At 38.9% G+C, this 15696-nt stretch overlaps 1 protein-coding gene across 4 annotated transcripts in view; it reads left to right on the top strand.

Moving 5' to 3' along the window:
* acot7 (acyl-CoA thioesterase 7) overlaps window positions 1-15696 on the top strand; it is a 51360-nt gene that overhangs the window by 20359 nt on the left and 15305 nt on the right. For all 4 annotated transcript variants that reach the window (XM_003444783.5, XM_005478291.4, XM_005478290.4 and 1 more), the window contains one exon: window positions 11888-12004. In XM_003444783.5, the coding sequence (XP_003444831.2) occupies window positions 11888-12004 (117 nt within the window). The remainder of the gene's footprint in view (window positions 1-11887; window positions 12005-15696) is intronic.

The following is a 15696-nucleotide window of genomic DNA, read 5'->3' as shown; positions in this document are numbered from 1 at the left end:
CTCATCTTCATGTCTAGTCCTTTCTTTATTACATCTTTCCCCTTCTCGAAGAATAAAATAACACACATTAGCATTTTTTTTCAGCCTGGAAAATACAGAAACTATACCTTTAACTAGGAGACACACTGTGCGCCAAACTGCTCATATTTGTTGAGCTATTTGAAATGTTGCAGGAAATGTAAGCGGGTCCCTGGGGTGACTTAACTGCCTCGGTGGCAATAGCTGCAGGACGTGAAGTCCATCAGTTGTAATTACTCATTAACTGAAGGCGCAGGAACGCTTTTCTGGATCGTTCCGTCCCACTTTAACCTCTAAGTGCAGGTGAACAAAGAGGAATGTTTCAGTCTTAGATGGCATGTTAAATGGATATCTCTTTCTCATTGCTGAACCAAAAAAACCCCCATCTTATATAATGTTGTCAAACAAGCAACAGAAACGAACTGAAGCACAGCATCAAGCATTAGTGAGTTAGTTGTTAGATTGATTTAGGTACTGCACTGATGATCCGCAGGCAGACTGCAAGGGGACTTTTTCCTCAGAAGCAGACACCGTGACACAGCAGATATTGACTGCCTGTGACTGAGAACAGGGAAAACCTCAGCCGACGCATATGTAGAAATAGTTGCTGGTTAATTTGTAGATGAGAGGGGTCATTTGGACTGGCAACAAACTCAGGGACAGGAAAAGCATTGGCTGGTCCAGCACATTTAGAAGCAGGAGAGACCTTTACTGGCCCAGGATCATGAGAGCTCAACAGCTGACCCAGAAACAGACTCAAGAATAGGTGAGAAGAAGGTCAGTGTGAGCATCACTTCTTTGTGGGGGGGTTTATGAAAGAGTGGCTCCAGGAAATCTTGGTGGGCAGAATCAGATGGGAAACTGCCAGATTCAATGCTTTGCCAAGTAAACAACTGTCTGAAGCTAGCAGACCAAGTGGAAAGATTGGATCCAGGTTTACACTTACAGCCTCATGTTAGCCCTAGCTTGGGGGTTACTGGAAACATACAGAGAAGCATACATGAAACAGTCCTCAAAATCAACACTGTTGTAAAGGAACGTTTCTTCAGGTGGGGCTCATTGTTTTCTTCCTTGAGCTTTTCCATGAGCAGTGCTATATTTGAGTCTGTTCTTATAGTTACAACGTCTATTCATACAAGAGCACACAAAGGCTGAAAGAAGAAATAATAATGACAGAGAAAGAAGCAACACAGATCAAATACAAGACGAATTTGGACAAAATCCCTCAAGAAAGAACTGGTAACAAGGGACTAGTCAAACAAGTGGAAAAGGAAAGAAAGGCAGGAAGTAAACCATAATTGGAGTATAATAATAAAACAAAGGAATCTACATATAAAAACCAAGATAATGACAAAATTGGTTCCTTGGGTAAAACCTTCCCCTATGAATAGGGAAGAAAATACTCAAAGTCTTTCAGATATGTTTTGGAAGCTTTAGAAGCTTGGTACTTTGTGCTACCATCCCACCTGAGCAGGTTAAAAAGTCGTTTAAAAATAGTGTTTTTAAACGTATCTTAATTAACCCTCATAGAAAGCATGCAGGGATTCATAGAAGTATCCTGAGCGTGAAGGATCCCTGTTATTAGTTTGATGGAATACAAAGCTGTGACTAAAGCTATGAGGTCTGTGAGTGAGAAGTTATTTCTCCCATTTGTAGAGGAATTTGTGCAAAAACTATCCCTGTTATTTTAGTGTGCACACAGAACAGACAGGTTATGGACCATGAAAAACTATTTGCTGAATTTGTAAAAATAAGCATTTGGATTAGCACGACTGACTTTACCTTTAACCCCCGGCATAACAGAGGCACAGTCGAAGAACTGCAGATTTAATCCAAGGAGAAACGTCCTTGAGAAGCATTTTTCTTGCTTTCAGTGCTCTTGTTGTCCTAAGTGAATGGAGAACATTTATGTGCATGTGTGCACTGTTGCATTGCTTAAGTAACTGCTTGGGTGGTTGTCGTTCTGTGTTACTTGGACTGCAATGAGGGAAAAAACAAAATGCTGAACAACGAAGCAGGAAATGAACCACTGAAACAGCGAGCGGAGCTCTTTGTAACAGGAGGTACATGTGCTTGTTATCTGTACTTCATGCTACTTGGATTTCTTGCTAGGAAAATTCAGCCATCTTTATGCAGAGAAACTATTTTTTTAATAGTATTATATTTGAAAAACTGTGTCTGTACATTCCTGAACAGATCTTTTACTTTTTTTTGGTTTCCCCCTGGATGCTGCTGGGTTTGATCCACACTCCCCCTAAAAACAACCTTTTTCCAGTGTACTTTAGAGAAAAAGAGAAACAAAGCACTGTGCAAACAGAAAGCGAACTAAGATTAAAGGCAAGACAAACAATGAAAGCAACGAGGGTAGCGTAGTCAGATTTGATGTTTAAGCCAAGCGTTAGAAAAAAAATCTGCTTATCTGATGTTCCAACCTTATAATAAGCAAACTCTCACTAGAAGGCATTCAGGCTGCCCTTGTAAAAAAAAAAACAGAATTTTATCAGCGCAGACCAGATGCCTTTTATCAGTTGAGATATATTGTTTGGGCTTCGATGTTCTTGCCTCATGCTGACATTTCTATTGAGGTCAGCTATGTAAAGAGGCCATCAGAGAGACACAGTATATATAAGGAGGAAGAGAAGCAGAAGAGAGATGTTGACTGAGAAAGAGAGAGGTGAAAAGGAGACAGGACGGGGCAGCAGGGGCGGGGGAGCAAGGTGGGACATATAAGTCTCACACGTGTCACGGTTGCCTTTTTTAATTAGGAGGGCTTGCTGAGAACTCTGCCCAATTAAAAATCAAATGTGGAACAAGCATGCAGGTCATTTAGAACACACGTATGCACACGCTGCCGACTTTTTCTGTACATGCCGCTGCTTGTTAGGCAGTGTTCCCTGTTATTCGCTTCTGCTGCCTTCACTACACTTAATTTGTTTACATAACCAAGTCAGGTCACAGAGCCAGAGTACACGCTCTCAATACCTTACAGTCTTTTCTCCACTTGTGTAAGGAGTCTGTACAGAAAAGGAGTGGGTGTTCCTCAGCTGTTAGCCGTGATTGGCTGGAATCACTTATGTCACCCCCAGATCAACTGGTAACTGGTAACAGTTGAGGAAGGCCTGGTGGTTTCCTAAATAAATCAATTACCTCTTGACCTTTTTTGGTTTCTAGCATGCAGATGCAATGCAGTTTGGATATTATTCAACAAACTTCCAATATTTTTTCAAAAGATTATTTTTAAAACTGATTTCTACTGAGGAATATAGTCCCTTTGAGGTATGTGGTGATGTAGAGCACTGTTTGAGAAGCACAGTTGGTTCCTTTCATCCCAGCAGGTGGTTTAGAGACAGATGTCTCAAAAATTAGTCACACAAATCCAAAACTATATGCATGACTACATAGCGCCAGGAGTAAATGAGAAAACACATCAGTGGATTTTGAAATGCAGTTTTAGTGCTTTCAAAATAGTGAAAGGTCTTCCTTTTCCTTTTTTTAAAAACTTTTCTTTGTTTTGTTGCTTATCCTTTACCATCTGCTTACTTCTCCTTATTATATCCTGCCCCCTTTCTCTTTCTCTCTCTCTGCTCTCTCTGCCTGCTCCCTCCACCCATTGTGTTCTAAGGAAGCGTGCCACCTGTTTCTATGGAAACAGCAGCTGATTGCCACAGGTGGACACCACTGCGACCCGATTAAAACCACTAGAACAAAAAAAAACAAAGCGAGAGAAAAATAAAAAGACAACATTGTAAGCTGCGTTTTGTAAGGTTTGTCCACTCAAATGCCATGTTACGAAGAAATCGTGGGCTGCTAATAGACAGAGTGTCTCTCATGCCACTGCTTAATGTGTGCATCTGCACGTTTTGGTTCTGTGCACAGCTTTTTTTTCTCTTTCCACATCTCTAAAAAACCAAAAACCAAAACCTAAAAACATCAATTATATCTCAGAAAACCTCTCCTGCAGAGCTAAACCAATACATCCCACTTAGAAAGCAAATATTTAATCCTGATTTTAAATCGAGTTTGATCTATAATTAAGTTCAATTTCAAATTAGTTTTATTTATATCACAACAACAGTCAACTCAAGGTGCTGTATATTATAAGGCAACAACCCTACAATAATTCAGAGAACACCTCAACAATCAGACGATCTCCAATACTGTGCAGGTTTATATGAAAGAAGGGATTGTTTGGCTGTTCAAAAACATGTGCATTACAAAAACCTTTTTAAAAACTACAAATGAAATATTTCAAACTGCTTATAGTCATATTTATAGAAGCTACATGATGTTAAAACCAGTCATTAGCAGGGAGGAGTGTTAGAGAAGCATTTGTTTAAACAATGACTTGAAATCAGTAGAAGAGAGAAAATGCACCAACTACAGCCGATTGATTCAGCGCATCACAAGCTGAAAGACTGGTATAACAAGCCTATGTTGGACCCTATGTGAGTTTATTTATCTCTGCACTCTGTCACTCTGCCCCCTCAGCTGAATTCTGCTGATACACCTCAAGTCTAAGTTACACTAATTGTGGGGTCTATGCAGGTCAGACTTTCTCTTATATAAAAAGAGGCGATTCATCAGCTTGTGTAGCCAATTTTAAAGCATGACCATGCTCGAAAATTGCCAAACAAATGGAAATGTGAGGACATTGTGTGCCTAGTGTGTGGGGAGTTCACTGATCTCCCTCTGCATCTAGAGAAAATGTCTCCTGATTGTCTCCCGCTTTGTCTCTGCAGTCTAAGACAGATATTTGCACTGTTGTAACTGTGAGTGTGTCCTTGTTTTTTGTTTTGTTTTTTTGGAATAGCAAAGTGACTTGAGCCAATTGTCTCTTGTTAAAGTTGGTTTCCTGTCCAGTTCATATGGTCCTCTGCTGACCCTGTTTGTATATTTATGGATGTCTGTATGTCCAGTTCACATGGACACGCACGCTCACCGGCCACTTTGTTAGGTACACCTGCTCCACTGCTTTTTAAAGCAAAAATCTAATCAACTAATCATTTGGCAGCAACTCGGTGCATTCAGGTATGCCGATATAATCAAGATGAACCAATAAAGTTAAAACCGAGCATTAAAAAAAGGGAAGAAGTGCGATTTAAATGACTTCAGCAGTTGTTGGTCTATTTCAGAAACTGCTGATCTACTTGGATTTTCCCACACAACCATCTCTAGGGATTAGAAGAGAATGCTCAGAAAAAGACATACACACAGAACGCAGCTCTCTGGAGGTCAAAGAAGACTAGCTGAACTGTTTTGAATTGATAAAAAAAAGCAAAAGTTAGTCAGATAACCACGTTACAACCAAGGTATGCATAGAGGCATCTTGAAGGAACAATACAGTTAACCCAAAATAGTGCAGACGTTTCAGTGATGAAAATTATGAATTAAGGAAAGATGAAAATACCAAAAACTGTAGTACCTGGAAAAGCTGCTTGAAACAGGCCAGCACCCCCACTTTATAATGCCCAAATTTACAAATGAATAGCAATGAACTTTTTATAGCTCCTCAAAAAGCTCTTTAGTCTTTATGGATAGTTTTCCCTCTCATATGATTTTGTTTTTTATAACTCACCAGGTGAAATTATAATAAATCTTACATGTATCCGTGTTTATGGTTGTCCTCCGAATTGCTGTTTTGGTGAATGAAATCCTAGTATTTTATTCGTATGTTACTTACCAGTAATTAGTAGGTGTTTCTTAACAGAAAGCAGCCATGTCAATCACTCTAATGAAGGCCAAGGTTTACATGTTGAAAAATAATTGGCAGGAGAAGATGAAACACACCTTCATAGGTGGCGAATCCCTTTATCCAAAAACATGTTTTTTGGTTGTTTTTTTTTAACAGAAATTCCATTACAGGAATTTTATAAGTCATTTTCTGTGCCATCAGGTAAATGGTAACTATGACTGTGCTTGCAATTAGCACATATAGCATTTTTTTTAGGAGGCACACACTATTTAATAAAGCTCACCCAGAATGTTAAAATATACAAAAAATGTAGCGTATGGGACTTTGTAAGAAGATGTGGGTGGGTTGCTGCATGGCAGTAATGTTAACAAGAGCTGTTTCTATAGTAACAGCTCATTAGGAGGCAGTTTGAACCATTTGATACTGTCCATGATTAAAGCACGTGTTGGGGGGTGGGGGCAGAATTGTGGACAAAATTGTCAGCGGTAGATGAGGACAGACAAAATACAGGACAGAAAAAAATAAAGAGGCAGTTATCGAAGGGGTGAGTATAGGAGGCCATGGGAGAACGCGTAAGAGAGGCTGAGGCCGCTCATGCTTTGCTGTCGATATCCTTTGGTCTCCCACATCTCTGCCTTTCATCCATGGGTGCCTTGCGTAATGTGCGGAGCTGGTTCTGATTAAAAGTGCTTGAAGTTAGTACAGAGAGTTGATGGGCAACAAGAGCTGCCTGGAAGACTTCCTTCATTGTTCTCATTGTGCCTGTTGCCTATGGAGAGCATTGTCCGCGAAGATTTGGGAAAATCGTCACAAGGAATCTAATCACTGAGGTATTCTGCCCCATGGCAAACTGGGCTGCACTACGGACTTGGTTGCTAATTGCCCTTTTTTCCCCATTGGAGTGAGCTGTCTTTCCTCTTCACACACACGCTGCCCCTCCCCCTCCCGCCTTCTGTGTTCCCACCCTACGGCAAAGGGAGAGTCATAGTGTGCCATGTCATTCTGTGAATGTGTAACGCCAGGCCCAGGGCTGACTTGGCCTCGCATGTCCTCTTTTGCAGTCTCACATTGAGCCTCACTTTAACCTTTTACATTGACTGTACTGGGAGATTGCTTTGTGCAGGAGTTGCATTAGCAGTTCCTCTGACGGTAGTGATTAATCAAGACAAGCATCTTTGGTCCCCAAGGACAGTGCAGTCTTTAACTTGATGTGGCACAACATTGTAGTCACAGGGTTTTGTTGCACTTGCTAGTTTGGGAATCCAAGCTGATCTTGGAAGAAATAAATGATATGCAAGCATTTATTTGAGTTCAGGAAATGTGGATTATGTGCAGCTAAAATGAGTTGTCAGCCGTTACCTGATTTTGACTGTTATCTCTTCTGTGGACAGTAAATAAGACACCGCATTTACCAAAATTGCAGTTTAGCTTTTTTTAAAATTAGCTTTTAAAATTGATTTCTATTAGTACAAAAAATGTCTGCCAGACAGAAGTGAACCTTTAAGTGTCAATAATGCATTGTCCCTGATGTTCCTCCTATGTACGTTTTCATGTAGTTCAGGTACACAGAAAGTTGCACATCGCACGCACATGTTACACAGCCACTTGTGTGCTTAAATGTTGGGTCAATAAGGAAGTATACACAGTAGGTAAGCACTTTAAATAGGCAAGAGGTAGCATGTAGCAGGGTGCAGATGAAAAAAGTAAAGGGCTTTATGAGAGAAGTTATATCTTATAGATTTTATTTGTATAAAACACGTTTTTATTATATATTTAATGTTTTCCTTATTTAAAGCTTTCTATTGCTAATTTTAACAAACCATTTAATAATTTACACGTCATAGATACAGTGTGTCATGTTCTGTCCACTTAACAAAAGTTTCTTTTTTAGCTCTGGTCAGCTTTTTAATAAAACAACTGGGGTCCTAGCATCCCCCACGCTCTTTATACACACTGGCACACACTGCTTTTCCCAAAAAACAGCTTAATTTAATAGCAGCTCTCTGAAGTAAACACAGCCTATAACTTTAGTGCTGCTGATGAGTAATGCTAATGAACCAGTCTGGGAAATGCTAAACCATTTTCCCGTAATTTGACAAGCATATGTTGTGGAAAAAAACAAAACTAAATTAAAAAAATTTAGATAATGTAGACGATTCTTCATAATTGCCTTTCAGCTAAGCCATTAAACTTTTAGCGAAAAAGTGCTCATAGTTATTCTTAGCCACCAGAAGTCTCTGGGTTTATCTGTTGACGCACGGCTGCTTCCGACTCAGATACTTTGTTGTTTGAAATGACGAGAAAAAAAGACATTAATGTAGAAAATGGAGCTGCACTATGTACTTACTGCTTATCTGGCTCAGTTAGATTGCTGCCTTAAATTCTACTCTCAGATTTCAGCTTTAATTGTAATAACTTTGTAACAAATCCGACTGTATGATTGATGTATAATACAATAAATTATCGTTTTGCTACCAAATGCCTTAACTTTAGTGGAAAAGATTTGCATAAAATGTTGCAGTTCGTTAACAGCTGAAAAACAGCCCGATGCCTGGATGGTTATCAGTTTATGTCACGGAAGCAAGATTTTGCTAAGCCAATTATCAATATTATTCGAACTAAGAAACTCTGAGCTCATCATTCAAAAACTGAAATGACCTTTAAAAAAAGTCTTCCTAAAATCCTAAACGGTAAAACGCATAATGTAGCAAAGGGAAGGAGAGCTGTTTACTTACATTGTGTAGAATCTGCAATATCTACTTACAGAAACTGATATTTCAGATTGGATTCTGTAACAGTGAAATATCTGGCCTTTTGCTGCTAAATCCTTCACTCCGTTAATGAGCTGGTTACTAACTTTGTATGTAGTCTAGTCCTGGGTGGGGGATTTTCCCTGAAAACAGCTGCTTCCTCTGTTTAAAAACATCGATCAGAGCTGTGAGACGGAAAAAATAAATGCAGCTGAAATCCAAAACAACAGCTAGACGTTGTTATAAATGTCAGGGTGGAGTGAAACCGCAGAGCCGCGTGATTATGTGACCCATTTTGCTTGAAAACAGTACTATGAGAAAATGTTATTGTCTCCCTTTTTGATTTTTTTTTTTATTATAAGGTAATGATTAAATTTGTTGGTAGATAAAATGGAGTGAGATGAGATGAACTTTCAGTCAGAGGGGGATCCTAACAAACTAAGAGGTTTGCCACTTTGATGTAATGCAGCATTTACTTTCAATTTTATCCTCTTGTTCAGGTCAGGATCCATCTCCATTAAGTGTTACATGCTCAGACACGACTGCTCCAGGCTTTGAATTGTAGTAGCCTGCTGTGCCTTGTACCCAGGGGAAATTTTCAATCTTAGGTGAGATCCCATCAATTTTCACAACATAGCAGAAATGAAAAAAACAAAACAAAAACAAAGCAAAACGCAAAAAAAACAAACCAAGAAAAACAACTTTGCAACAGATTTAAGGGCATAATTTTGTTTGCCCAAACACATTTTAGCTTAACATGCTATTGTCCCATTTATGTGTGGCAACAGCATTTCCTTAAATGTAGTCATATCATCAGCCTCAATCAGAGAGCACTTTTGACAAGTATACTTAATCAATCAGCCCTTTTTTGTTTTGGGTTTGAGTTGAACGAAATAATCACACATCAGAGTCAGCGCTAATCCATTTTCTATTTTAAAACGTCCTGTTGGAAAGTAATGAACTAGTACAGTCTGTAATGGTTCTACTTAGCCTGGACAGTGTCCCTTTGCAGACGCTGGTACGGTAAATAAAATGACCGTTATTCTCTGGACATGATTTGGGGTAAGAGCATGTCTCAGTAATAGCGTGTTTAGTTCTTAATCAACTCAGTGGGCCCACTTTTTAGAGTGAATGCTGCATTTTGGAGAAGCGGTACATTCTGTTTGTACTCCCACACATTTGGCTGTCACAAACAGAGCTACACAGTGCAGATGGTATGAACCCTCGGGAGCCAAATCAGCAATCAGAAAGCTCACTTATTGATTTGCTGTAACACAAGCTATACAAAAAGCAGCTCAGAGGGAACGACTGAGGCAACCGGAGTGTCTAGCGGAGGGTACGTCTGTCTTCAAATGAGCATAGGTTCACAAAAGCACATGTGGAAGAGTGCACACACTCTTTCACAGAGAAGACAAGCAGACGCCATCCTCTTTATTTTTTCTGTTCATTTTAAGCCACACACTTGCTTTCTGCGAGAGCTCAACTAACAACTGCTTCCTTTGCATTTGACACAAGTTGCCAAGTTACATGTCGTATAAATGGCAAAGCTTTCATGTAATCTCTAAACTTTGATTTCAAAGTATTTTCTTGCACTTCAGACTATTTGGAAGCTTTATTTGCGAGTGAAAAGGTGGTCTGTAAACTTTTTTGTTGTTGAATTGTTTGAAATGTGATACTTTACACTAAATCTGTCTACATCTTAATCAAATGCACACCCTCCTGTTGACTTTAAAAGGAGGCTATTGAGCTTTTGTAGTTTCATCTCTCACAGAGAACAGACTTCACTGTTGCACTTTGGAACAGCTGCAGGGCTGAGACTGAGTACGCAGTCATTGATAACGACTGTAATAACAAACTGCGGCACACAATCTATCCAAGTCTTCTTCACATGTGTTACGACCACATGTTTTCATTTTCTTGAGAAACAACTCTTTGTCTTCATGCACGTTGTGTTCCAGATACTTACAAGCACCCTGTTTTTACCAAGATTGGGCTAAACACATTGACTGCACAGCAAACACAAACATTTATCTCTGTATGCGTTTCAAACACGCAGGGCTTACTGGCTCTGTCTGAAGCGTGACTGTAGCTCACTAATTAATGTTTATTTGATCTGTAACAGTAACGACGACGCGTTGCAGTTTTACTGGGAATTAGATGTTGGCCAGACGGCAATTTTTCCTAACTTTGTGCTTCTTGCCTGGCCAACACTGGTTCAGACGTTTTGTGCAGGAATAATAATTTTACACTCTTCAGTCTCTTCAGGCTTCTTAGGACACTCATTATGTGCAGGGCTGTATAAACAGTTTGCCAGTTTATGGTGTTTGTCTGAATATGTAGTGAGTATTACTATACCCGCTTTACTCACAGTGTGCCTCACAAAAAGCAGTGCACAACCAGTGGTCACTGTATGCAGTCATATATTGCAATGAAGGAAAAATGCCACAATTACTGCCTGTAAACTATTTGTATGTACTAATTTGAGAAAAAATTGTTACTTAGATTTAACATAAAAAAATAGATTTTGGTAATGTTGCTCTGTCCTGTTTTAATTTAAAATGTAAATAAAAATGTAATATAATGTATCCTGTTTTAATGGTGCAGACAAATGACCCGTGTAGTGTCTTTAAGTGTTTTTTCAATTTGCCTTTTCATTATATGTTGTTTACAGTGGATAAACAGGCTATAATTTGAAGAGATTAACTTGAATTATTCCCAAACATGGGGGAAACATAAAAATTAATAATGCCTTTTATTTAATTGAGCCCCGATGACATATTTCTGCTGACAGTGAGCTGGCTGGAAACACTTCTGGTAGACAGTCAGCTCATACACATTAGACTAATGCGTCTGAAAGAAAAGGTAATGTTGAGAAAATGGCAAGCAGACTTGTTCATTATTTGGCATTTAACTTTAGGTGGATAGTTTTCTAATTGCATTAGGAATCCCATTAGCCTCCACATCCAATAATCTCTTCTCAGTGAAACCGTGTCTCGAACTTGGCTGCAGCTTGATGACTACATTTTCTTTTAAAAGCTTTTGTCGATTTAAAGACAAGCGAGTGTCAAGTTTCACCGGGGATGAAAAGAGTGCAGGATGCTACAGGTTGTACAGGCTCACAATCACATGTTGGTCAGTTTTGCTTCATTCTTGACCCTGAAAATGTATTTTTGTTACTCACAAACAACAAAGCTATTTTGTAGCTTAAGCAGAAAGTGGAGCACATTAGCTGATATTCACATAGTTCCTCACGTTGCATCTCTACAGAACTGATGGTGGACGGATCGTGTCATTAGTGTCATATTGTTCAAGAGAGTTATAGTGGAATTAGAAAAATAGATTAGGGTGGTGTAAAATGGTAATCTATGCAGCTTCTTTTTTGGCTGGACTGCATGCAATAAATTAAAAGTGTGTGTGTTTGACACAGGTGTGACCATGAAGCTGATGGATGAGGTCGCTGGCATTGTGGCAGCTCGTCACTGCAACACCAATGTTGTCACTGCCTCAGTGGATGCCATCAATTTCCATCGCAAGATCAAGAAAGGTGAGGATAACACAGAGAATACACTCAAACTTTTAAATCTCTGATACTTACAAATATCCAGAGATGCAGGGAGATATTTTCACGTAATTATTGCCTTTTTTTTGTCTTGTCCATTTGCTTTACCAAGAGGAACGCTGTAGACTCTCTATGCACTCCTCTTGTTAGTATTTTTTATTTATTTTTATCTTTATTTTCTTACATTATTACCTAAGTAGATATTATGTTGCTGCTGATGGGGTTGATGGCCAGTTTGGCAAAAGACAGGAGGAGAGATAAAACCATAAAAACAAAAAGGAGGAGGAATAGAAAAAGAAAAGGGATCGAAAGAGAGAGGAAAAAAGGTGGGGGGGGAGTCAAAAGTCGTGGATAGAGCAAAACGTTTTCTCGCCTTTTGACCAGAGATGATAAAATGGAAACTCTAAAGCATTTTTCAATTCAGCCTCGGGCGGTGCTGTTTTAAATCAACTAAGCCAACGTTAACAGCTGTCACACGGTTGCTATCCAAGGCCAACTGTGTTTTGTAGAGCTGCCACTACATCTGGAAACACACACCACTGTTAATAATGACCGAACTATTTTCCATTACCAAACTTTGTCTATTTATACTGTATTTGCTGTAAGCGCCTCACAGTCTGAAAGGTTCAGATGAACAAATTCTAAGCCTCTAAATACCTTTATCCATGTAGCCTTTGATATTTCAGTTGGAAAATGTGTCCAGTCGAACACTGGAGTGCAGAATTTATTGCCAGGACTTCCTGGATAAGCGAGCTTATCCAAAGTCCTTCAGGGACAGTCATAATAAAAGCAATTCTAAGAAGGCAGGAACATAGTCTCCCGAAAAAGGCACACATAACAGAGATATGTATGATACATGTTTGACAATACAATATAACTGCAACCTCCTCAGTTAAGTTCAGGGCTGTGATCTATCTTGCATGTTACAGGCTCATTATCTTCTGTCTGTGCTGTTAGCTGTTCCACCAACTCGTACAGTTTGTTATTTTGTCATTTTGTGGAATTTTAACACCTCAGAAGTGACTGTGTCTTTTCAAAGAGACTTGTGCCAGTGGAACTGAAATACTAGTGGACTCCTAGGGCTGGTGAATGGGTTGTGTCAGGGGGGCATCAACATGTGGCAAATCAAAAATAAATCTGAAATAAGTACTAAAGTACTCAGTACTAAACATAATGTTCATATTGCTAGGTTATGATTTGAAAACAACAGACCAGCTACATCTCTGCAACCCTGTTGAGTAATTAATAGTTTTACAGCTTAGCATAAGTGTACAAGGTCAGCTGTGCAGTATATGTGCTTTTAAATACAACTTTCATGCTGCAACATTTGCTCAGTTCACTGTTTTTCCAACAGTTTGAACTACACAGACAGAGTGGCAGGATGTGAAGGAGTTGGGACCTTTAAAACATTTAAAACCCTCCTTTCAGGAGTGTGAGGAACACAAAACTGAACAGCACAGAGTGGTGGAGATCCATGACCACATCTTTCATCTGCCCCTAGTTGCTCCACTTGCTACCTTCATCTGTCCTCACAGTTCAGTTAGTGCTGACATGATTTCCCCTGGCTCCACAGTGACTTAGGGGTTATGTCACTTCTACAGTTCTCATTTTTGCTCTAGCTGGTCAGGCAAAAAAAAAAAAAAAGTTAAGAGGTAAGTTTAGGGAAAAAAATGGAAATAAGTATCAAAACAAAAAGGATCCTAAAAAACAGCCACTAGCATTGTCGACTCTACCTCTGGATTTATTTTGTCATTTTATTTTTATGCATTTTTGTCTTGCTACTGTTTCTTTTGCCTGCTGAATTGCTCCCAACTGTTTGGTGCTGGCATTTCAACCTTTGCCACACAAATATATAAAGGAACAAACAAATGTCCTATTAAGGTCCTGGGTCACTAAGCGCTGGACATCTGGATAGCTTCATTTTAATTGTGGTAATAGAGTAGAAACATTACAAAAACTGACCTAGTTGTGATACCGGAGAGGATGGTGATTTTTCCTTTTAAGCACCATTTGATACTAAAAATGTCTACAAATACTACAAAGGGTCTAAGAATACTTAACTAGTATGTATGAAATTTCAAACCCATGTGAAGACAAATGGACAACAATGAGCCTTAAATGACTAAAGTGGAAAGTTAAGACCCAGAATGTTAAACAGGCTAAGATTGGTTTATGGGTTTTTGGGGGGTTCTGCTTTGAACTGCATCAGAGGTCCACCTTCAAAAAACCACAGAAGACACAAAGAACACCATGATTATAGTTAAAAAAAGGAATCTTAATAATTCAAATATAGAGGCACTGATGAGGATGCACCGGTGATAATATAGTAGTCAATAATGTACCATAGGAGAGTTCAGGCAGGGGTCTTTTCTGTGATCCATTATAGCAAAACAACCAGAGGTACAAATAATGAGAAGAAAGGCATGAAACTTCAAAAGGTTGGATGAAAGGACATTTCAGGAACAGGGACTGGAGCCCTGATGGTGAGAGTGAAAATGTGATACAGAAGAAAAAATAAAAGGACCAGTGTGTCGTCGTGAATGGTCACAATGTCGTTCTTGTTTATTAATTGTACATTTCTTTTCATTGAAAGCATTATTTGTTAAAACCCTGACATCCATGAACTGTTTGGCTAAAGAAAAAAATGACCTGTGGAATGACACTGAAATCTACTCTTTAAATGGAAATGTAGTGGAGTTTTCATCATGTTAGACTCATTAAAAAAAGGTATTAATGCAATTTATTGGTCAGTGAAAAGACTAATAGAAAAACCTAGACTCTGTGGAAGTAAAATAACAAATCTGTTGTTGTGTGGTATTACATTCCCACTTCAGTGCATACAGCACTGAGCCTGGACATGGACTGGGTACCTTCATCAAAGCAGATTAGCTTTATCAGTTCTTCAGACATGAGACGCTGCCAGTTGTTTTGGTTGGCTGACCTCCAATGCTGCACAAGTCAAGAGCTACATTCTGCCTTAATCTGAAGGCCTTCAAAGTCCCCCATCATCAAGCCTCATTTTTGTGTAATGTCACTAAGCAGAGGTCGTTTCACCGAGCCTAATAAATCTTAGTAAGAGATAGTTTATCTAAATGAGACTTGACACATGGGAGCATTAAAAAAAGCCTCTAAAGGTCAGTCGACAAGAAAGAAATGAAATGCTTTAAATTTGTGGTCTCGGTTGTCAGGTATGCTGAAAAGACCACACCGCAGTTACTGCACGTTATTATCTGTTTAAAATTCTTCACCAATATGGATTTTCATGATCACCTTGTTGCCATTTCCTAAATATCTCAGCATCCAAGGTTACTGAATGTGTGATAATATTTGGCGTAATAGTTATCTTAACATATATAAAAATCTAAAAAGTTGAATTTTCTCAACTTGATTAAAGACCTTGTGCATATTGTGGGATTAAACATTACAGAAACTTAAAAAAATCACTTAGGTAATTAATAATACTGTTAATTTAAGGCAGCTGTGGCCTAAACCTTGTATTTGGTGGTGATAATCAATTTGTTAAGCTCTCTATATCATTAGAATTCTTGTTGTTTGTAATTTAAGATTTTGGATATTTTTTGCATGTCATAAACTTAGAGTGTGTTATTTTCTCCTGTGTGCCTATGCTGAACCTGTGTGCAGTTTTGCATTTCCTTGCCGTCTCTATTTTTTTACTT

Source organism: Oreochromis niloticus, linkage group LG20, assembly GCF_001858045.2.
Source record: "Oreochromis niloticus isolate F11D_XX linkage group LG20, O_niloticus_UMD_NMBU, whole genome shotgun sequence".
In the NCBI taxonomy this organism is placed as follows: Eukaryota; Metazoa; Chordata; class Actinopteri; order Cichliformes; family Cichlidae; genus Oreochromis; species Oreochromis niloticus.
This window is presented reverse-complemented; position numbering and strand designations above follow the sequence as displayed.